The sequence below is a fragment of the Mobula birostris genome, chromosome 4 (genome assembly GCF_030028105.1).
Source record: "Mobula birostris isolate sMobBir1 chromosome 4, sMobBir1.hap1, whole genome shotgun sequence".
NCBI classification, from domain to species: Eukaryota; Metazoa; Chordata; class Chondrichthyes; order Myliobatiformes; family Myliobatidae; genus Mobula; species Mobula birostris.
The window spans coordinates 198,215,751-198,239,844 of NC_092373.1; the positions used below are offsets into that span (position 1 = coordinate 198,215,751).

A 24,094-nucleotide genomic window follows, 5' to 3' on the forward strand; every position below is an offset into this window, starting at 1 on the left:
CTCTTCATATGACAAGCCATTCAATCCTGAAATCATCTTCATAAGCTTCCTTTGAGCCCTCTCCAGATTCAGCACATCCTTTCTAAGATAAGGGGCCCAAAACTGCACACATTTCTCCGAAGAGAGTGCTCACCGGTACTTTATAAAGTCTCAACATTACATCCTTGCTTTTGTATTGCAGTCCTCTTGAAATGAATGCCAACATTGCATTTGCCTTCCTCACCACAGACTCAATCTGCAAATTAATGTTTACGGAATTCTGCACATGGACTCCCACGTCCCTGAGCACCCTTTTTTTTTGTATTTTATGACCCAACACTTCCCGGCACTGTATTCTATCTGCCACTTATTTGCCCATTTCCCTAATCTGTCTGGGCCCGTCTGGGCCCATCTGTAGCCTCTTTACTTCCTCAAAACTACCTTCCCTTCCTCCTATCTTTGTACCGTCTGCAAACTTTGCAACAAAGCCATCAATTCCGTCATCAAAATCATTAACATATAACGTAAAAAGAATCGGTCCCAACACAAACCCCTGTGGAACACCACTAGTCACCGGAGGCCATCCAGAAAAGGCTCCCTTTATTCCCACTCTGTGCCTCCTGCCAGTCAGTCACTGCTTTATCCATGCTAGAATCTTTCCTGTAGCACCATGGGCTTGTAACTTGTTAAGCAGCCTCATGTGTGGCACCTTGTGAAAGGCCTTTTGAAAATCCAAATACATAACATCTTTGTCTATCCTGCTTAGCATTTCTTCAACGAGTTCCAATAGAATTGTTGAAGAAGTCTTCAGTGTCCTGCCTCAACGACTACCGTCCTGTTGCAATCACATCCATCATCATGAAGTGTTTCGAGAGGCTCGTCATGAGGCACATCAAGACCCTGCTGCCCTCCTCACTGGACCCCCTGCAGTTCGCGTACCGTCCCAACCGCTCAACAGACAACGCCATTGCCATCACCCTCCACCTGCCCCTAACGCACCTGGACAAAAAAGACACGTATGTTCGAATGCTTTTCATAGACTTCAGTTCAGCATTCAACACAATCATTCTTCAGAAACTAATTGGAAAGCTGAGCCTACTGGGCCCAAACACCTCCCTCTGCAACTGGATCCTAGACTTCCTGACTGGGAGACCTCAGTCAGTCCAGATTGGAAGCAGCATCTCTAACACCATCACACTGAGCGCGGAGGCCCCCCAGGGCTGTGTGCTCAGTCCACTGCTGTTCACTCTGCTGACCCCTGACTGCGCTGCAACACACAGCTCGAACCACATCATCAAGTTCGCCGATGACACGACTGTGGGAGTCTCATCAGCAAGAACGATGAGTCAGCATACAGAGAGGAGGTGCAGTGACTCACGGACTGGTGCAGAGCCAACAACCTGTCTCTGAATGTGAACAAAACAAAAGAGATGGTTGTTGACTTCAGGAGGACGTGGAGCAACCACTCTCCGCTGAACATCGACAACTCCTTCGTAGAGATCATTAGGAGCACCAAATTTCTTGGTGTTCACCTGGTGGAGAATCTCACCTGGTCCCTCAACACCAGCTCCATAGCAAAGAAGGCCCAGCAGCGTCTCTACTTTCTGCGAAGGCTGAGAAAAGTCCATCTCCCACCCCCCATCCTCACCACATTCTACAGATGTTGTATTGAGAGCATCCTGAGCAGCTGCACCACTGCCTGGTTCGGAAATTGCACCATCTCAGATCGCAAGACCCTACAGTGGATAGTAAGGTCAGCTGAGAAGATCATCGGGGTCTCTCTTCCCGCTATTACAGACATTTACACCACACGCTGCATCCGTAAAGCAAACAGCATTATGAAGGACCCCACGCACCCCTCACACAAACTCTTCTCCCTCCTGCCATCTGGCAAAAGGCTCTGTAGCATTTGGGCTCTCACGACCAGACTGTGTAACAGTTTCTTCCCCCAAGCCATCAGACTCCTCAATACCCAGAGCCTGGACTGACACCAATCTACTGCCCTCTACTGTGCCTATTGTCTTGTTTATTATTTATTGTAATGCCTACAGTCCTGGGTAGGTCTGTGGTCTAGTGTTTTTTTGTGCTGTTTTACGTAGTTCAGTGTAGTTTTTGTATTGTTTCATGTAGCACCATGGTCCTGAAAAACATTGTCTTGTTTTTACTGTGTACTGTACCCTCAGTTATGGTCGAAATGACAATAAAAAGTGACTTGACTTGACAAGATTTTGCCTTGAGGAAATCATGCTGTCTGCAGCCTATTCTGTCATGTGCTTCCAAGTACCCCGAAACCACATCCTTAACAATCAGCTCCAACGTCTTCCCAACCAGTGAGGTCAGACTAACTTGCCTATAGTTTCCTTTCTTCTGCCTCTCTCCTTTCTTGAAGAGTGGAGTGAAATTTGCAATTTTCCAGTCTTCCAGAGCCATTTCAGAATCCAGATTCTTGAAAGATCATTACTACTGCTTCCACAATCTCTTCAGCTTCCTCTTTCAGAACCCTGGAGTGTACAGCATCAGGTCTAGGTAACTTATTTACCCTCAGACCTTTCACTATCTCAAGAACCTTCTCTCTGGTAATGGTAACTTCACACACCTCATAACCCCTGACACCTAGAACATCCACCTTACTGCTAATGTCTTCCACAGTGAAGACTGATGCAAAATACTTATTCAGTTCATCAACCATTTTGTTGTTCCCCATTACTACCTCTCCAGCATCATTTTCACCTTTCTTTTACACTTTATGTATCTTAAGAAACTTTTAGTATCCTCTTTAATATTATTGGCTAGTTTACTTTCATATTCTACCTTTACCTTCATAATGACTTCTTTAGTTGCCTTCTGCTGGTATTTAAAAGCTTCCCACTCCTCTAACTTCCCACTAATATTTCCTGTGTTATATGCCCTCTCTTTGGCTTTTATGTTGGCTTTGACTTCTCTTGTTAGCCACGAATGTGCCAATTTGCCTTTAGAATACTTCTTCCTCTTTGGGATGTATATATCCTTTGCCTTCCGAATTGCTTTCAGAAATTCCAGCCATTGCTGCTCTACTATCATCCCTGCCAGTGTTCTTTTCCAATCAATTCAGGCCAATTTTTCTCTCATGCCTCTGTAATGCCTTTTACCCCACTGTAATACTGATACATCTGACTTTAGCTCTGCTCAAAATTCAGGGTGAATGGATCATATTATTATCACTTTCCTCCCCGAAGGGTTCGTTTACCTTAAGCTCTCTACTCAATTCCGGATCACCGCATAACTCCCAATCCAGAATAGCTGATCCCCTAGTGGGCTCTAAAAAGCCATCTCATAGGCATTCTAGAAGTTCCCCTTCTTTGAATCCAGCATTGATCTGATTTTTCAAATCTACCTGTGTATTGAAATGCCCAATGACTGTTGTAACATTGCCCTTTTGGCATGCATTCTCTATCTCCCATTGTAATTTGTAGACAACATTCTTGCTACTTTTAGGGGGTCTGTGTATAACTCCCATCAGGGTCTTTTCACCCTTGCAGTTCCTGAGCTCTATCCTCAATATTTCAACACCTGCTGACTGTATGTCTACTGATTTAATTTCATTTTTTACCAACAGAACAATACCATCCCCTCTGCTTTTCTGCCTGTCCTTTCAATACAATTTGCAGGGTTTATAAATAGAACTATATCTAGCAGGGTGATTATAATTAAATAGCAGGATCTTGGGTGATTTAGCTTCTAATTCAGATTTATTTTTCACTTGTACATCAAGCCATACAGTGAAATGTGTTGTTTGTGTTAACTACCAACAAAATCTAGGAATGTGCTGGTGGCACTGGCAAGTGTCGGCACACAGTCTGACGCCAACAGAGGCTGCCTGCGATGCTCAGCAGAACAGCGCAGAACACAACAGAACAGAACAAAGAACTAAAAAAAACAACAGCAACACATGCCCCTTTCATCTCTCCCACCCATTCACACACACACGGACAGCCCTCCAACTCCAGAACAGACCTCCATCTCCAGGATTGGCTTTGACCCTCCAGTCTCCAGGCTTTGACTATTGGGCTTCGATTTCCAGACCTCTGATTGATCTTCAGTATTGAATCCCGGACTAGCCGATGATGGAATGTACTGAGATACAGGAACAGGTATCTGGAATTAAGCTATGGCGATGAATCTCTTTGAGAATTTCAGGTGATTTATATGTTGAATATGATTTGTTATGGAGAAAGTTATGTGTTTGAATCTAATTGAGGGATTAGGGTGGAGACACAAACGGCTGCAGATGCTGCAATTGGAATCTGGAGGAAAAGTTTAGTTGCTGAAAGAACTCAGTGGACCCAGCAGTATCAGTGGCAGCGAAGGATGATGCGAAGACTCCAACTAAAACACTCACCATCCATTTGCCTCCATAGATGCTGCTCAACCTGCTGAGTTCTTCTAGCAACACACATCAAAGTTGCTGGTGAATGCAGCAGGCCAGGCAGCATCTCTAGGAAGAGGTGCAGTCGACGTTTCAGGCCGAGACCCTTCGTCAGGACTAACTGAAGGAAGAGTGAGTAAGGGATTTGAGAGGGGTAGGGGGAGATCCAAAATGATAGGAGAAGACAGGAGAGGGAGGGATGGAGCCAAGAGCTGGACAGGTGATAGGCAAAAGGGGATACGAGAGGATCATGGGACAGGAGGTCCGGGAAGAAAGACAAGGGAGGGGTGGATCCAGAGGATGGGCAAGAGGTATATTCAGAGGTTGGTCCTGACGAAGGGTCTCGGCCTGAAACGTCGACTGTACCTCTTCCTAGAGATGCTGCCTGGCCTGCTGCATTCACCAGCAACTTTGATGTGTGTTGCTTGAATTTCCAGCATCTGCAGAATTCCTGTTGTTTGCGTAAAGAAATTTGGCACAGCTCCTTAGACCTTCACAAATTTTTATCAATGGATCTTAGAATGATGGTCTCTACTTCCTCAGGAGGCTAAAAAAATTTGACATGCCTTCTTTGACCCTCTCCAATACAGCATGGAAAGCACCCTACCCAGGTGCATCATGGCTTTGTATGGTATCTGCTCTGACCATGACTGCCAGAAACTGCAGAGAGCTATGGAGACCCCTCAGAACATCATAGACACCAGCCTCCCTTCCATATCTGCCCTTTTCGTTGCCTCAGTGAGGTAGTCAGCATCATCAAAGACCCAGCCCATGCTGGGCATTCTCTGTTTTTCTCTTCTCCCAGCGGGAAAGAGATACAAAAACCTGAAAACACGTACCATTAGGATTAATTACAGCTTCTATCATTATCATCATTGTTATGTGCCACGTCATATGATGTGGACAATCATATCACCATAGCAGGTTTTGACAAATTTTTCTGCAGAAGTGGTTTGCCATTGCCTTCGTCTGGGCAGTGTCTTTACAAGGTGGATAATCCCAGCCATTATCAATATTCTTCAGAGATCGTCTGCCTGGTGTCAGTGGTCGCATAACCAGGACTTGTGAAATGCACCAGCTGCTTATGTGACCATCCACCACCTGCTCCCATGGCTTCATGTGACGCTGATCGGGGGGCTAAGCATGTGCTACACCTCATCCAAGGGTGACCTGCAGGTTAGTGGAGGGAAGGAGCACATTACACCTCCTTTGGTAGAGACATATCTCCACTCGCCACCCTTCCATACCGCTGTCATAAGAATATTGAATGTTTTCCAAGTATGATAAGATTGATCCTTGGCCTCACAATTTACCTCATTATGACCTTGAACCTTACTGTCTACCTGCACTGCACTTTCTGTACAGACTGCAACACCTTACCCTGCATTCTGTTATAGTTTTTCCTTGTACTATCTCAATGCACCATAATAAATGCACGTAATACATTGATTTGTATGGACATTATGCAGGTTTTTCATTGTACCTCAGTACATATGGCAATAATAAACCAATTTACTAATTTATCTTGCATAACAGAAACCTGGAAATGAGTTTCCAGCCCGAATCCTGAGGGACTTGAGGGGTTTATATATAGAGTAACAGATACCTGGGAGTGAGCTGCAGGCTGGGAGCTAGTTGAGAGGTTCAGGAGATTCCTACATCAAATGGCATTTATCTGAGAGAGAGTTATGAGCTGGAACCTACCCAAGAGTTCTTGTAGTTTATATATAGAGTAACAGAGAGCTGGAAGTGAACTGCAGGCTGGAATCTAATTGAAAGGCTTATGAAGTTGTTAAGCAATTTTCATTTGAGAATGAGTTCTAGGTTCAAAATTAATCAGGTTCTTCAGAGAGAGTGATTTTTATTTAGATACCTGCAAATCAGTTACAGGCTGGAATATAATCCAGCGGTTTGTGTGGCTTAAATGTAGAATAACATTTATTTGACAGAGAATTATACTTTGAAATTTAATAGGCTCCTCATAAAGCTCTTGGTCTGAAACGTTGCCTATTTATCCCTCCATAGACGCTGTCTGACTTCAAAGTTCAGAGTTCAAAGTAAACTTACTATCGAAGTACATCTATGTCACCATATACAACCTGAGATTTATTTTCCTGCGAGCATGCACCGTAAATCCAAGAAACATGATAGAATCAATGAAAGACTGCACCCAACAGGGCAGGCAAACAACTTGTGTCCAAAAGACAACAAACTGTGCCAATACAAAGAGAAAGAAATAATAATAATAATAATAATAAGCAAACAATGTCGATATCATGAGGTGAAGAGTCCTTGAAAACGAGTCCATTGGTTGTGGGAGCAATTCGCAGATGGGTCATATGAAGTTATTCCCATTAGTTCAAGAGCCTGATTGTCTGGGGGTACGAACTGTTCTTGAACCTAGTGGTGTGAATCCTAAGGTTCCTGTCCCTTCTGTATACATAAGACCATAAGACATAGGAGCAGAATTATGCCATTTGGCCTATCAAGTCTGCTCCGCTATTCAATCATGGCTGATCCCTTTTCTCCCTTCTCAACCCTACTTCCCAGCTTTCTCCCTGTAACCTTTGATGCCATGGCCAATCAAGAACCTCAATCTCCACTTTAAATACACCCAACCACCTGGCCGCCACAGTGGCCTGTGGTAACAAATTCCACAAATTCACCATCCTCTGGCTAAAGAAATTTCTGCACATCTCTGTTTTAAATGGAGGCCCCTCTGTCCCTCTTGTCCTATACTTCCCACCACAGGAAACGTCTACCCGAGTAGACAGTGAGAAGAGAGCATGGCGTGGGTGGTAAGGGTCCTTGATGATGGATGCTGCTTTCCTGCAACACTGCTTGATGTAGTTGTTCTCAATAGTGGGGAGGGTTTTACTTATGATAGACTGGGCCATATCCACTACATCTTGTAGGATTTTATGTTCAAGGGCATTGGTGTTTCCATTCCAAACTTGATTACTTTCTCCATCTTTTTGTATATGTTGCTAATAAAGGGATGGGATATTTAGCATGGCAGATACACAGGAGTGAGTTACTGAACAGAAGTGTGAAGGAATTGAGGAGTTTCATTAAGTACCTGATAATGAATTACAGGCTGGAATCTAATCAAGGGGGTTTGCTGGACATTTGTGTCAAATAGCATTTATCAGAGGATATGTTGCAGGTTGGAATCTAATTCTAATTGGAATCTGGTTTATACATCAAAGAGTATCTGGGAGTGAATAAGTCCCTAGCATTGTAATCACAATCTTTCAATAACTTACCATACAAACCAGGCTTAGTAGCTATAAATACTGAGATTCTGCATTCAGAGTCCTCTTTATTAGGTACAGAAGTGAAACCTGGTGTGATCTTCTGCTGCCTCAGCCCATCTACGTCAAAGTTCAACATGTTGTGCATTCGGAGATGTTCTTCTGTACACCACTGTTGTAACATGTGGTTATTTGAGTTATTGTTGCCTTCCTGTCAGCTTGAACCAGTCTGGCCATTCTCCTCTGATCTCTCTCATTAACAAGGCGTTTTCGTCCACGGAACTGCTGCTCACTGGATGCTTTTTCTTGTTCTTCACAGCATCCTCTGTAAACTCTAGTGACTGTTGTGCATGAATATGAAAAAATTAAAAGGGAGATTATTTTCTGAATGGAGAGAAAATACAAAAGCACTGATACACAAAAGGATTTGCGAGTCCTTGTGCAGGATTCCGTAAAGATAAATTTGCAGGTTGAATCTGTGGTGAGGAAGGCAAATGCAACGTTAGCATTCATTTCAAGAGGACTAGAATATGAAAGCAAAGATGTAATGTTGAGTCTTTATAAAGCAGTTTTGTGAATCTTCACTTGGAGTATTGTGAGCAGTTTTAGGCCCCTTATCTTAGAAAGGATGTGCTGAAACTGGAGACGGTTCATGAAAATGATTTCAGGATTGAATAACTTGTCATATGACGAGCGTTTGATGGCTCTGAGCCTGTAATCACTAGAGTTCAGAAGAATGACGGGTGACCTCATTGAAATCCATCAAATGGTGAAAGGCCTTGATAGAGTAGTTGTGGAGGGGATGTTTTCTATAGTGGGAGTGTCTAGCACCAGAGGACATAGACTCAGAATAGAGGGGTGTCCTTTTAGAATGGAGATGAGGAAGAATTTCTTCAGCCAAAGAATGGTGATTCTGTGGAATTCTTTGCCACAGGTAGCTGCAGAGGCCAAGTCTATATATTTAAGGCAGAGGTTGATAGACTCTTGATTAGCCAGGGATATAGGGAGAAGACAGGAGATTGGGGCTGAGAGGAAAATGGGATCAGCCATGATGAAACGGCAGAGCAGTCCCGATGGGCCAAATGGCCTAATTCTGCTCCTATGTCTTATGGTCTTATGGAATATCCCAGGAGGTCAGCAGTTTCTGAGATACTCTAACCACCCTGTATGGCACCAAAAATCATTCCACAGTCAAAGTCACTTAGAATCAGAATCAGAACCAGGTTTATTATCACTGGCATGTGACATGAAATTTGTTATCTTAGCAGCAGCAGATCAACACAATACATAATATAGAAGAGAAAAAAAATAAAATATTAATAATAAATAAATAGATCAATTACAGTATACATATATTGAATAGATTAAAAATGTGTGAAAAAACAGAAATACTGTTTATTAAAAAAAGTGAGGTAGTGTCCAAGGGTTCAGTGTCCATTTAGGAATCGGATGGCAGAGGGGAAGAAGCTGTTCCTGAATCGCTGAGTGGGTGCCTTCAGGCTTCTGTACTTCCCACCTGATGATAACAGTGAGAAAAGGACATACCCTGGGTGCTGGAGGTCCTTAATAATGGACGCTGCCTTTTTGAGACACCGCTCCCTGAAGATGTCCTGGCACTTTGTAGGTTAGTATCCAAGCTAGAGGTGACTAGATTTACAACCCTCTTCAGTTTCTTTCAGTCCTCTGCAGTAGCCCCTCCACACCAGACAGTGATGCAACCTGTCCGAATGCTCTCCACAGTACAACTATATAAGATTTTGAGTGTGTTTGTTGACATGCCAAATCTCTTCAAAGAGCTATCTTGCCTTCTTTATAACTACATTGATATGTTGGGACCAGGTTAGGTCCTCATAGATCTTGACACCCAGGAACTTGAAACTGCTCACTCTCTCCACTTCTGATCCCTCTATCAGGATTGGTATGTGTTCCTTCATGTTACCCTTCCTGAAGTCCACTGTCAGCTCTTTCGTCCTACTGGCATTGAATGCCAGGTTGTTGCTGTGGCACCACTCCACTAGTTGGCATATCTCACTCCTGTACGCCTTCTCGTCATCACCTGAGATTCTACTAACAATGGTTGTATCGTCAGCAAATTTGTAGATGGTATTTGAGCTATGCCTAGCCACACAGTCATGTGTCTATATAGAGTAGAGCAGTGGGCTAAGCACACACCCCTGAGGTGCGCCAGTGTTGATCGTCAGCGAGGAGGATATGTTATCACCAATCCACACAGATTGTGGTCTTCCGGTTAGGGAGTTGAGGATCCAATTGCAGAGGGAGGTACAGAGGCCCAGGTTCTGCAACTTCTCAATCAGGATTGTGGGAATGATGGTATTAAATGCTGAGCTATAGTCAATGAACAGCATCCCGACGTAGGCGTTTGTGTTGTCCAGGTGGTCTAAAGCCGTGTGGAGAACCATTGAGATTGCATCTGCCATTGACCTATTGTGGCGATAGGCAAATTGTAATGGGTCCAGGTCCTTGCTGAGGCAGGAGTTCAGTCTAGTCATGACCAACCTTTCAAGGCATTTCATCACTATAAATATGACAGCTACTGGGCGATAATCATTAAGGTAGCTCACATTATTCTTCTTAGGCACTGGTATAATTGTTGCCTTTTTGAAGTCACAGGCCTCCACTGTTACCACTCTCTGGCTTCTCCCACAAAGCCAATGTCTAATCCAATTTATTACCTCATCCTGAATGCTGAGTGACTGAACTTTCTTCACCAGTCTTCCATGTGGGACCTTGTCAAATGCCTTACCAAAGGCTCTGAAGATAACATCCACTGCATTTCCTTCATCCACTTCTGCGATAACTTCCTCGACAATCTCTGTAAAATTCATTAGACATGACCGGCCATGCACAATGCCATGCTGACAATCCTTAATCAGTCCATGTCTATCCAAGTACTTATATCTGGTCCCTTAGAAGACCTTCCAATATCTTTCCAACAACTGATGTCAGACTCACCAGCCTATGATTACCTGGTTTATGTTTAGGGCCATTTTTAAACAGTGGAACAACACTGGCTATCCTCCAATCCTCCGGTACCTTCCCTGTCCCTGAGCATGATTTAAATATCTCTGATTTTTCATAGATTCTATTGTATTTCTCTGTAATACTGTGAATGCCTGCAAGAAAACAAATCTTAGCATTGTATATGGTGACATATACGTACTTTGATAATGAACTTACTTGAACTTTGATCTTTGAAAGGTGGTTTTCAGAGTTGGCTGCCTCTGCCAGTGCCACCTCAGTTCATTCAGTCATGTGGCTAGTGGTTCCTTCTTTAATATCAAGGCTTGATTAGATTAGCTTTATTTGTCACATGTACACTGAAACAGTGAAATGTGTTAGTGGCATCAGAGATCAACACAGTCCAAGGATGCGTTGGGGGGACCCTGAAACTGATGCCATGCTTCCAGTGCCAACACAGATTGCCTGCAGTTTACTAACCCTAATATTGCCACAGCAATGTTTGGCCAGTGCTGGAGTGGACTTGGAGCTCACTCAACCTGTCCTCATAAGACATGCCCTCTAACCGAGGCAGCATCCTGATAAATCTCCTCTGCACCCTCTCTAAAGCTTCCCAGTCCTTCCTATAATGAGGCAAACAGAATTGAATATAATGTCCCAAGTGTGGTCTAACCGGGGTTGTATAGAGCTGCTCATCTCGTGGTTCTTGAACTCAAGCCCCGACCAATGACAGCCAACGCACCATACAACTTCAGGTCCTTGATCCTGGTAGCTTATGCTCTTTGGCTTTAGTACCATCTGTCTTAGGGGAGGGGAGAGAAGGAAGAAAGACCAGTTTGACCGAAGGGCCTGAGGTGGATAGAACAAATGGAATATCTGTGATAGGGTGATCCCGGTTTGTGGCGGGGATAAACCCTTGATTAAATGAAATGGCTGATTGATCATCCAGGGAATTGATGTAGATAATATGAACCGAGCCTCCAAAGGAAAGACCATAAGGAATTGCAGAGAATTGTGAATATAGCCCAGTCTGCCATGCAAATCAGCTTCCCCTCCCTGGGCGTCTCCCACTGCCTCAGGAGGGCAGCCAAGCACTCCAGTCATTCTTGCTTCACCCCTCCCCCCATCGGGCAGAAGATACAAAAACATGAGGCCACAAGTTACAATTGCACAGGGTGTTGGAGAAAAGCACGGAGGTTTGCTCCTGTTAATTTAAAAAAAAAGACATAGTACCATTGGAAGTTATTCAAAGGAGATTCACCACATAAATTCCTTGGATAGGGGTATTGTCCCACCAAAAACTGGAGTCACAGAGCATGGAAACAGGACTTTGAGCCGAACTGGTCATGCCAACCAAGATGCCCATTCAAGCTAATCCCATCTGACAACATTTGATCAACTTCCTTCTAAAGCAGAGGCCCCCATCTTGATGTCCATGGACCTCCTCGGTTAATGGTAGGGGTCCATGGCATAAAATAATAGTTCTTAGCCTTTCCCATGCATATACCTATCAAACTGCCTTTTAAAAGTTGTTACTGTACTTGCCTCAACTGCTTTTTCTCTGAGCTCATTCCACTTGAAGGGACTTTTTCTGTGCTGTGGTATTCTATGACACTCGATCTCTGACCTGAGACATTATCTTTGTGTCTCTCACCACTATTGTTGCCTGACCAGCTGAGAGTTTTTCCAACACTATCAGTTTTTATTTCAAGTTCCCAGCATCTTTATTTTTGTTTTTCAGTATTATCTGGAGGCTGTTCAAAAGAGGCAATCAGATTTTGGAATGGTTCATGAACTCATGAACACTATCTCACTATTCTATGTTGTATTTTAAGAAATGGGAGCAAAACTCTGTGCTTTTTCCAACACCCTGTCCAATTGTAACATACCCCACCAGTTTTTAACTCCAAACTCCTTGCCACGAAAGCCAAACTGCCATTACCTTCTTGACCACTAGTTGGAGCTGTTGGGCATTATCTCAGTCTCTGCCCCTACAAATACCGTCTGACCTGTTGGACATTTCTTACTGGTTTTAACTCCGCTCGTCCACCTCCTGTTAATGCTCCACCATTCTTGTCTTCCAGCCGGTGTTGTGACAAGAAAAGCTGTGGAAACCGGAATGAAACACCTTCAGATCCAGTTATTATTGACAGGTAAGGAATGTGCTTTCCTTTTCACAGCTCATTGTGTTTCACCAGCTCTGTTGCAAGCATCCGGAATAACCTGTGTCAAATGCTGCTAATTCTCGAGTTATTGGAGAAGTATGTCTTGCTGGAGCTGAATAGATAACAGTATGTTGAGATTGGCCATTTTGATCACACCAATGTGAATTCACAATCTCTGAACCATTGAGGGAAAAATGGGATTTATTATGCAATGGTTTGCTATGTTTTCACATGCTATTATAGATGGAAAACATGTGATTTCTGTGCTGTTTTGGCTGATTTATTGTACCACCGATTTCTGAGGATTCATCTTGAATCTGACAATTGAGATTTCGTTGAGCTCATTCTGCACTGGGCTTTACCATGAGGTCTACAAAAGATTAGCATCAATAGATGAGTTGTGGGCCTTTCCTGAGGGTTAAGGGAAATGGACAGATCTATATGAACCCATGATGATGTCAATCTCTCAGCTGAAGACTTCCTTTAACTCTTGAGGGTTCTGACAGCACAGCTGTGGGCCAGTAACCTGGTGCCAGTGTAACAGGCAAAAGAGGAAGGGGTGAGATGAGTGGTGAAGGGGTTTTTTTGTGATCAGGAACCTTCTGTCTGGAAGAATGATGGAATCAGATTCAGTTGAAGCTTTCAAAAAAGCACTGGATAATTGTTCAAACATGCCAGGGCTCTGGAAAATAATCATGGATGATTGATAAAGGAAGAATTACAATCATGTGGGTGGATTAGATAAACTGAGCCAGTTTCCTATGGAGGAAAGGAGGCTGAGCGGAGATCACACAAGGCGGCACAGAGATGCAGCTGGTAGAGCCGCTGCCTCATGGCTCCAGTAACCAGGGTTCAATCCCAACTTCTGGTGCTGTCTATGTAGAGTTTGCATGCCCTCACTGTGACTGTGTGGGTTTGCATGCCCTTTCCCCTTTCTTCGCTCTCCAGTCCCATTCCACTTCTTCTCTCACTCGTATACTCATTCACGCTTTCTTCCGTCCTCGTGGTGTGTGATGGATATTCTCTTTCTACGCTTATTGCCAACCTCAGCTTTCTAGCACAGCAGCATGATCTTTCCAAAGGGTCAGAGCTGTTTGTGACAAAGTTAAACTTCTAACCAATATCTCTTGCTCAGCTTCTTGTCGTAAACAGAAACCAGTCTTCAGTTCTTAACGTAAGTTGCAAGCAATAATCAGTCTATAGTGAAAAGGACAGCTTTGCAAACAAATAGCACTGTCTAGAGAGCACAGACTGCAGCCCACAACACGGGCACTGGCTGCTCAAAAGGTATGGTTTACAAAGTGAAGTGACCATGTGATGTTCTGGTCTGCATCAGCTAAACTTAAAACAATAGGGTTATATTAATTGGCCTATTCTAAACAAGGTGACTACAACTAAGTTAGTTACATCATTGTGATAGAGATCAAGGAAGTTTCAGGACCAGTCTTAGCACATCAAATACATTCACCAGTATGATCAATCATTAAGATATCTGTGTACAGTACTTAGAGAGTCAGCCCTCATAGCATTAATTTTGGGTGTCTGGGATTTCTGTCCTCAGAAGCTTTTAGACCTTCTGTGTGAATTACTTTGTTCCAGCAAAGGTATTTGAAAAGCATCACATACAAATAATATCAATTAGTAGCAAAATAGTATGAAGGTTAGTAAGCACAGGGGACTGTGAGGAATGACAAGGAGAATGACAGAACGAAGAACCAGAATTTATTCCTCAACCTTCAGTTTCTGCTACTGATGTCTTGTTCATTTACAACTCATTGCTATGCTCTTTTAGTTTGTAAGAAGTGTGCGTGTGTTTGGAAATCTTTTGTAGCTTATAAATCTTTTGGAATTAGGAAATCTTTTATAAATCAGAAATCCTCTGTGAGTTTTAAATGTCTGATACGAACTATTTGTCTGAATTTAAATGTGTGTCATTAAAATATAATAAAGTGTATAAACTACTTCGTTAGCTGGAACTATCATCCCTTTGTTATGGAGGGGGAAGCCACAACTCAAGCAGAGGGTGTTGACAGCTAGATCTCGCTGCAGAGGTTAGACAGGGAAGTAGGATACTCCTTGAAGAGCAGGTGGATAGAGTATAATCTCCCTATAGTGAAGGCACTATAGATACCTACAGTACATCAGTTAAACTCTTTGAGTTTAGAGCTTTGTGGACAGTGAACCCCAAACCATCACAGTATCATATTCTCTCACTGGCACTTCTGAGTTCTCTCTCCTGCTCAGTCCTTGTGTTCCCTCACTCACTGCTCCAATGCCACCAGCTTTCTTATAGTCCCTCTTCCTCATTCTTTCAGCCTTACTGCTCTCTCACTTTCTCTTGTCCTCATTTTGTACTTTTAACTTTTTTATTTTCTTTCCATTACTCTCCTTCTCTTTTTCCCCTCTCTTGTACACATCCATCTCTTCTTTTCTCCTATTTCTGTTCCGCACTCTGTGTCTCTCCCTCATAACTTTTCTCTCTCCCTTTGTCTCTCATTTTCTTTTGCCCCCATTGTTTATCTCTTTGTCTCTTTCTCTCCTTCCTCCCTCTCTCCGTCTCACAATCTCTTTTACACACAATCTCTTGTTCTTCCCGCTCCCACGTAGGACTTCCCATTTGAATAGAAAAGACCTGTCATTTTCCTAAGCTTTGCAGCACGTACATATGAGATCAGTGTTTGTCTTAAGTGAATACAGCTGCTTGTTCAGCCAAGAATGTATGAAACAAATTAGACAAGAATGCGAGGTATCTGGGTAAGACTGATGAGTGGAATCTGTCTGTAATCGGATATCAGCTTCCAGTTGCTGCTTTCAATCTAAAGAAAAAGAATTGTGGAGACCAGACAGAAATTTCCATGGTATCAAACAATGGGTGGAATGGAAAATTAAGCGGCAGGGGCTTACTGGTGCACTTTATGCACCTTGTGATGATTCTTGCAAGTCGTTGAGATTTCAGGAAATGGATGCAATTAACTAACCCCATTCAAGGTTGCATTTGGGCCTACTTTTGGCATGGCGGCCAATTTAAAAGGCAAGCTTGGTCAGGGTTGGTACTACCCGGATTGCTAGCAGTTGAGGTTACTGAGTGCAGGCAGGTGTCTCCCTCCGTGTCAAGTGGCAGGGTGGCCATTTTAAAATGCAAGAGTGGTTAAGGCTGGTACAAACTGGATGTTGCCTAGTGATGTTAGCAGTTGAAGTTGCTGGGTGCAAGCTGGGTGCTCCCTCCAAGTTACGTGGTTTGGGAGGCATCCCTACCAATCTTTATGGCTAGAATGTGAGCCAAACATGGGCAAGTGGGGCTAGCTTAGATGGGCATCTTGGTTGGCATGGACGAGCTGGGCGGAAGGAGCCTGTGACCAAGATGGCGTTGGAAGGACGCTGCGACGTTTACCAGCAGCAAGCACAACCACTGTCTCCAAATATACTTTCTCTGGACTACGATCTGTGCAACCTGCAGTCTGTAATTTTCTTTTGGGGGATGTGCTTTTGAACTGTCTGTACAACCTGGGCATTTTTTGCTATTCCTGAAAGTTTTGGCAAACTGGATTCTCAAGATTAAGGCATTGAGGCCGAGGACGAAGAATGAACCAGTGTTCAGATCACTACTCTGTGAGGCTTTACTGTCCCATTGGCTCCATGGCTGTGGCTTGCTGCCGTTGGGCACCTGGGCCAGCTGCACTGCTGAACTGGTCTTGTAGTTGGGCACTCATTTTCAGGGACTCTGTATTTAAATGCTCTGTGTATTATTTGTTTACTTTTTTATTGTTTTGCACAATCTGTTCCTTTTTTCGCAAAAAAAAAATTGGGTTTTGCAAATTCTTGCAAAAAAAACTGGATTCTTGAGTTTTTTTCATTGATCTACTGTGTTTGTTTGTGGCTGCCTGCAGTAAGACGGATCTCAAGTTGTATAATGTATATCTATTTTGATATGACGTGTACTTTGAGCGTTTGAACTTTGTTTCTGTGCTGTTTTCCTCTGAGACTCTGCGTATGGGCATCTGTTGAGAACGGGATGGCCAGGTTTCTAATGCTCCTGGTAAGCTCAGGGAACTGGTTTGGCCTGCGAATAAAACTTCAGTTGCTGGAACCTGAACCTCACTCATTCATCAAATCTGAATTGAAATTGTGACTCAGCCGCTCCATCACAGGCACTACCCACCCCAGCTCCATCACGGGCACTACCCACCCCGACTCCATCACGGGCACAACCCACCCGGGCTCCATCACGGGCACTACCCACCTGGGCTCCATCCCGGGCACAACCCACCCCAGCTCCATCCCAGGCACTACCCACCCGGGCTCCATCATGGGCACTACCCACCCGGGCTCCATCACGGGCACTACCCACCCCAGCTCCATCATGGGCACAACCCACCCCAGCTCCATCATGGGCACAACCCACCCCAGCTCCATCACGGGCACTACCCAGCCCAGTTCCGTCCCGGGCACAACCCACCCGGGCTCAATCACGGGCACTACCCACCCCGACACCATCACGGGTACAACCCACCCAGGCTCCATCACGGGCACTACCCACCCGGGCTCCATTATGGGCACAACCCACCCAGGTTCCATCACGGGAACTACCTACCCGGGCTCCATCACGGGCACTACCCACCCCGACACCATCACGGGCACAACCCACCCCAGCTCCATCATGGGCACAACCCTCCCCAGTTCCATCCCGGACACAACCCACCCTGACTCCATCACGGGCACAACACACCCCGACTCCGTCACGGGCACAACCCACCCGGGCACCATCACGGGCACAACCCACCCTGACTCCATCACGGGCACAACCCACCCCGACTCCGTCACAGGCACTACCCACCCCGACTCCATCACGGGCACAACCCTCCCCAGATCCATCACGGCCACAACCCACCCCGACTCCATCACGGGCACAACCCACCCCGACTCCGTCACGGGCACAACCCACCCCGACTCCATCACGGGCACAACCCTCCTCAGATCCATCACGGGCACAACCCTCCTCAGATCCATCACGGCCACAACCCACCCCGACTCCATCATGGGCACTACCCACCCCGACGCCATCACGGGCACTACCCACCCCGACTCCATCAGGGGCACTACCCACCCCGACTCCATCACGGGCACAACCCACCCCGACTCCATCACGGGCACAACCCACCCCGACTCCATCAGGGGCACTACCCACCCCGACTCCATCCCGGACACAACCCACCTGGGCTCCATCACGGGCACAAACCACCCGGGCTCCATCACGGGCACAACCCACCCCGACTCCATCACGGGCACAATCCACCCGGGCTCCATCACGGGCACTACCCACCCGGGGTCCATCACGGGCACAACCCACCCTGACTCCGTCACGGGCACAACCCACCCGACTCCATCACGGGCACAACACACCCCGACTCCGTCACGGGCACAACCCTCCCCAGATCCATCACGGGCACAACCCACCCCGACTCCATCACGGGCACAAACCACCCGGGCTCCATCACAGGCACTACCCACCCTGACTCCATCACGGGCACAACACACCCCGACTCCATCACGGGCACAATCCACCCGGGCTCCATCACGGGCACTACCCACCCGGGGTCCATCACGGGCACAACCCACCCTGACTCCGTCACGGGCACAACCCACCCGACTCCATCACGGGCACAACCCACCCCGACTCCGTCACGGGCACAACCCTCCCCAGATCCATCACGGGCACAACCCACCCCGACTCCATCACGGGCACAAACCACCCGGGCTCCATCACAGGCACTACCCACCCTGACTCCATCACGGGCACAACACACCCCGACTCCGTCACAGGCACTACCCACCCCGACTCCATCACGGGCACAACCCTCCCCAGATCCATCACGGCCACAACCCACACCGACTCCATCACGGGCACAACCCACCCCGACTCCGTCACGGGCATAACCCACCCCGACTCCATCACGGGCACAACCCTCCTCAGATCCATCACGGCCACAACCCACCCCGACTCCATCACGGGCACTACCCACCCCGACGCCATCACGGGCACTACCCACCCCGACTCCATCAGGGGCACTACCCACCCCGACTCCATCACGGGCACAACCCACCCCGACTCCATCACGGGCACAACCCACCCGGGCTCCATCACGGGCACTACCCACCCGGGGTCCGTCACGGGCACAACCCACCCGGGCTCCATCACAGGCACAACCCACCCTGACCCATCACGGGCACAACCCACCCGGGCGCCATCACGGGCACAACCCACCCGGGCTCCATCACGGGCACAACCCACCCGGGCTCCATCACGGGCACAATCCACCCGGGCTCCATCACGGGCACTACCCACCCGGGGTCCATCACGGGCACAACCCACCCTGACTCCGTCACGGGCACAACCCACCCGACTCCATCACGGGCACAACACACCCCGACTCCGTCACGGGCACAACCCTCCCCAGATCCATCACGGGCACAACCCACCCCGACTCCATCACGGGCACAAACCACCCGGGCTCCATCACAGGCACTACCCACCCTGACTCCATCACGGGCACAACACACCCCGACTCCATCACGGGCACAATCCACCCGGGCTCCATCACGGGCACTACCCACCCGGGGTCCATCACGGGCACAACCCACCCTGACTCCGTCACGGGCACAACCCACCCGACTCCATCACGGGCACAACCCACCCCGACTCCGTCACGGGCACAACCCTCCCCAGATCCATCACGGGCACAACCCACCCCGACTCCATCACGGGCACAAACCACCCGGGCTCCATCACAGGCACTACCCACCCTGACTCCATCACGGGCACAACACACCCCGACTCCGTCACAGGCACTACCCACCCCGACTCCATCACGGGCACAACCCTCCCCAGATCCATCACGGCCACAACCCACACCGACTCCATCACGGGCACAACCCACCCCGACTCCGTCACGGGCATAACCCACCCCGACTCCATCACGGGCACAACCCACCCCGACTCCGTCACGGGCATAACCCACCCCGACTCCATCACGGGCACAACCCTCCTCAGATCCATCACGGCCACAACCCACCCCGACTCCATCACGGGCACTACCCACCCCGACGCCATCACGGGCACTACCCACCCCGACTCCATCAGGGGCACTACCCACCCCGACTCCATCACGGGCACAACCCACCCCGACTCCATCACGGGCACAACCCACCCGGGCTCCATCACGGGCACTACCCACCCGGGGTCCGTCACGGGCACAACCCACCCGGGCTCCATCACAGGCACAACCCACCCTGACCCATCACGGGCACAACCCACCCGGGCGCCATCACGGGCACAACCCACCCGGGCTCCATCACGGGCACAAACCACCCGGGCTCCATCATGGGCACTACCCACCCCGACTCCACAGGCACAACCCACCCCAGTTCCATCACGGGCACAACCCTCCCCGACTCCACGGGCACTACCCACCCCGACTCCATCACGGGCGCAACCCACCCCAGTTCCATCACGGGCACAACCCTCCCCAGTTCCATCAGGGGCACTACCCACCCCGACTCCATCACGGGCACAACCCACCTGGGCGCCATCACGGGCACAACCCTCCCCAAGTTCCATCACGGGCACAACCCACCCCGACTCCATCACGGGCACAACCCGCCCCGGCTCCATCACGGATACAACCCACCCCGGTCCATCAGGGGCACAGCCCACTCCGGTCCATCACGGGCACAACCCACCCCGACTCCGTCACCGGCACAACCCACTCCGACCATCACGGGCACAACCTATCCCAACTTCATCACGGGCAAAACCCACCCCGGCGCCGTCATGGGCACAACCCACCCCGACTCCGTCACGGGCACAACCCACTCCAGCTCCATCACGGGCACAACCCTCTCCGACTCCACGGGCACTACCCCCCCCGACTCCATCACGGGCACAACCCACCCCAGCTCCATCACGGGCACAACACACCCTGACTCCATCACGGGCACTACCCACCCCGGTTCCATCACGGGCACAACCCACTCCGACTCCATCCCAGGCACTACCCACCCCGGTTCCATCATGGGCACAACCCACTCTGACTACATCCTGGGCACTACCCACCCCGGTTCCATCACGGGCACTACCCACCCCGACTCCATCACGGGCACTACCCACCCCGATTCCATCACGGGCACAACCCACCCTGACTCGTCACGGGCACAACCCACCCCGACTCCGTCACGGGCACAACCCACCCCGACTCCATCACGGGCACAACCCACCCCGACTCCATCACGGGCACAACCCACCCCGGCTCCATCCCGGGCACAACCCACCCCGGCTCCATCATGGGCACAACCCACCCCGACTCCATCACGGGCACAACCCACCCCGACTCCATCCCGGGCACAACCCACCCCGGCTCCATCACGGGCACTACCCACCCTGACTCCATCACGGGCACAACCCACCCCGACTCCATCACGGGCACAACCCACCCCGACTCCATCACGGGCACAACCCACCCGGGCTCCATCAGGGGCACTACCCACCCGGGCTCCATCACGGGCACAACCCACCCCGACTCCACGGGCACTATCCACCCCGACTCCATCATGGGCACTACCCACCCCGACTCCGTCACGGGCACAACCCACCCCGACTCCATCATGGGCACAACCCACCCTGACTCCGTCACGGGCACAACCCTCCTGGGCTCCATCACGGGCACTACCCACCCCGACTCCATCACCGGCACTACCCACCCGGGCTCCATCACGGGCACAACCCACCCAGGCTCCATCACGGGCACAACCCTCCGCGACTCCATCACGGGCACTACCCACCCCGACTCCATCACGGGCACAACCCACCCCGACTCCATCACGGACACAACCCACCCGGGCTCCATCACGGGCACTACCCACCCCGACTCCGTCACGGGCACTACCCACCCCGACTCCGTCACGGGCACAACCCACCCCGACTCCATCATGGGCACAACCCACCCGGTCTCCATCACGGGCACTACCCACCCCGACTCCGTCACGGGCACAACCCACCCCGACTCCATCACGGGCACAACCCACCCCGGCTCCATCACGGGCACAACCCACCCCGGCTCCATCACGGGCACTACCCACCCCGACTCCATCACGGGCACAACCCACCCCGACTCCATCACGGGCACTACCCACCCCGACTCCGTCACGGGCACAACCCACCTCGATTCCGTCACGGGCACAACCCACCCTGACTCCGTCACGGGCACAACCCACCCCGGCTCCATCACGGGCACAACCCGCCCCGGCTCCATCCCGGGCACAACCCACCCGGGCTCCATCACGGGCACAACCCACCCGGGCTCCATCACAGGCACTACCCACCCCGACTCTGTCATGGGCACAACCCACCCCGACTCCATCACGGGCACAACCCTCCCGGGCTCCATCACGGGCACTACCCACCCCGACCCCATCACGGGCACAACCCACCCCGACTCCATCACGGGCACTACCCACCCGGGCTCCATCATGGGCACAACCCACCCGGGCTCCATCACGGGCACTACCCACCCCGACTCCATCATGGGCACTACCCACCCCGACTCCATCACAGGCACTACCCACCCGGGCTCCATCATGGGCACAACCCACCCGGGCTCCATCACGGGCACTCCTCACCCAGGCTCCATCACGGGCACTACCCACCCCGACTCCGTCACGGGCACTACCCACCCGGGCTCCATCACGGGCACAACCCACCCGGGCTCCATCACGGGCACTACTCACCCGGGCTCCATCATGGGCACTACCCACCCCGACTCCGTCACGGGCACAACCCAGCCGGGCTCCGTCACGGGCTCTACCCACTCCGACTCCGTCACGGGCACAACCCACCCCGACTCCATCACAGGCACAACCCACCCGGGCTCCATCACGGGCACTACCCACCCCGGTCCATCACGGGCACAACCCACCCCGACTCCATCATGGGCACTACCCACCCCGACTCCATCACGGGCACTACCCACCCGGGCTCCATCACGGGCACTACCCACCCGGGCTCCATCACGGGCACAACCCACCCCGACTCCATCACGGGCACAACCCACCCAGGCTCCATCACGGGCACTATCCATCCCGACTCCATCACGGGCACAACCCACCCGGAGTCCATCACGGGCACAACCCACCCGGCCCCATCATGGGCACTACCCACCCCGACTCCATCACGGGCACAACCCACCCCGACTCTGTCACGGGCACAACCCACCCGGGCTCCATCACGGGCACAACCCACCCGGGGTCCATCAGGGGCACAACCCACCCCAGCTCCATCACGGGCACTACCCACCCCGACTCAATCACGGGCACAACCCACCCCGACTCCACCACAGGCACAACCCACCCCAGCTCCATCATGGGCACTACCCACCCCGACTCCATCAAGGGCACTACCCACCCGGGCTCCATCACGGGCACTACCCACCCAGGCTCCGTCACGGGCACTACCCACCCCGACTCCATCACGGGCACTACCCACCCCAACTCCGTCACGGACACAACCCACCCTGGCTCCGTCACGGGCACAACCCACCCGGGCACAACCCACCCCGGGCACAACCCACGCCACCATTGAGAATGTCTTCAAGAGCAGTGCCTCGAGACTGTGGCATCCAACATGAAGAGGTCCTGCCATCTGCAGCATACCCTCTTCTCATTACTACCATCTGTGAGGAACCTGAAGACCCACACTCAACGACTCAGGAACAGCTTGTTAAATTTTATTTATTTTTTTATTTAGAGATACAGCATGGAACAGTCCCTTCTGTCCCATTGAGCCCAGCCACCTTTTTAACACTAGCCTAATCGTAGGACCATTTACAATGACTGATTAACCTACTAACTGGTACATCTTTAGACTGTGGGAGGAAACCGGAACATCCAGAGGAAACCCATGCAGTTCACGAGGAGAGTGTACAAACTCCTGACACAGTGTTTGGAATTGACTCTGAACTCCGAAACACCCCGAGCAGCAATAGCATCGTGATAACCAGTACCATGAAGTATAATTTTGTTATTCCTTGTTTGCACACTTTACTTTGTAATCTGTAGTAATTTTTTAAATGTATTTGTACTGTATAGCTTCCTCAAACAAACAAATTTGATGATATACAAGACAGTGAAGTCTGATTTTAAAACCAAGTGAGAAATAATGGAAGAAATTAGCCAGTCAGGCAGCCTCTGTGGAAAGAGGAACCAGCTGACCTTTCAAGTGGAAGACTTTTCATCAGACCAGCAGGGTCTTTGAGTAAAAATGT

At 49.6% G+C, this 24,094-nt stretch overlaps 1 protein-coding gene across 4 annotated transcripts in view; it reads left to right on the forward strand.

The window, feature by feature from the left end:
* The window catches only part of LOC140196863 (transcription factor COE3-like), a 498,386-nt gene that overhangs the window by 83,228 nt on the left and 391,064 nt on the right, over window positions 1–24,094 (forward strand). For all 4 annotated transcript variants that reach the window (XM_072256750.1, XM_072256751.1, XM_072256752.1 and 1 more), the window contains exon 6: window positions 12,702–12,770. In XM_072256750.1, the coding sequence (XP_072112851.1) occupies window positions 12,702–12,770 (69 nt within the window). The remainder of the gene's footprint in view (window positions 1–12,701; window positions 12,771–24,094) is intronic.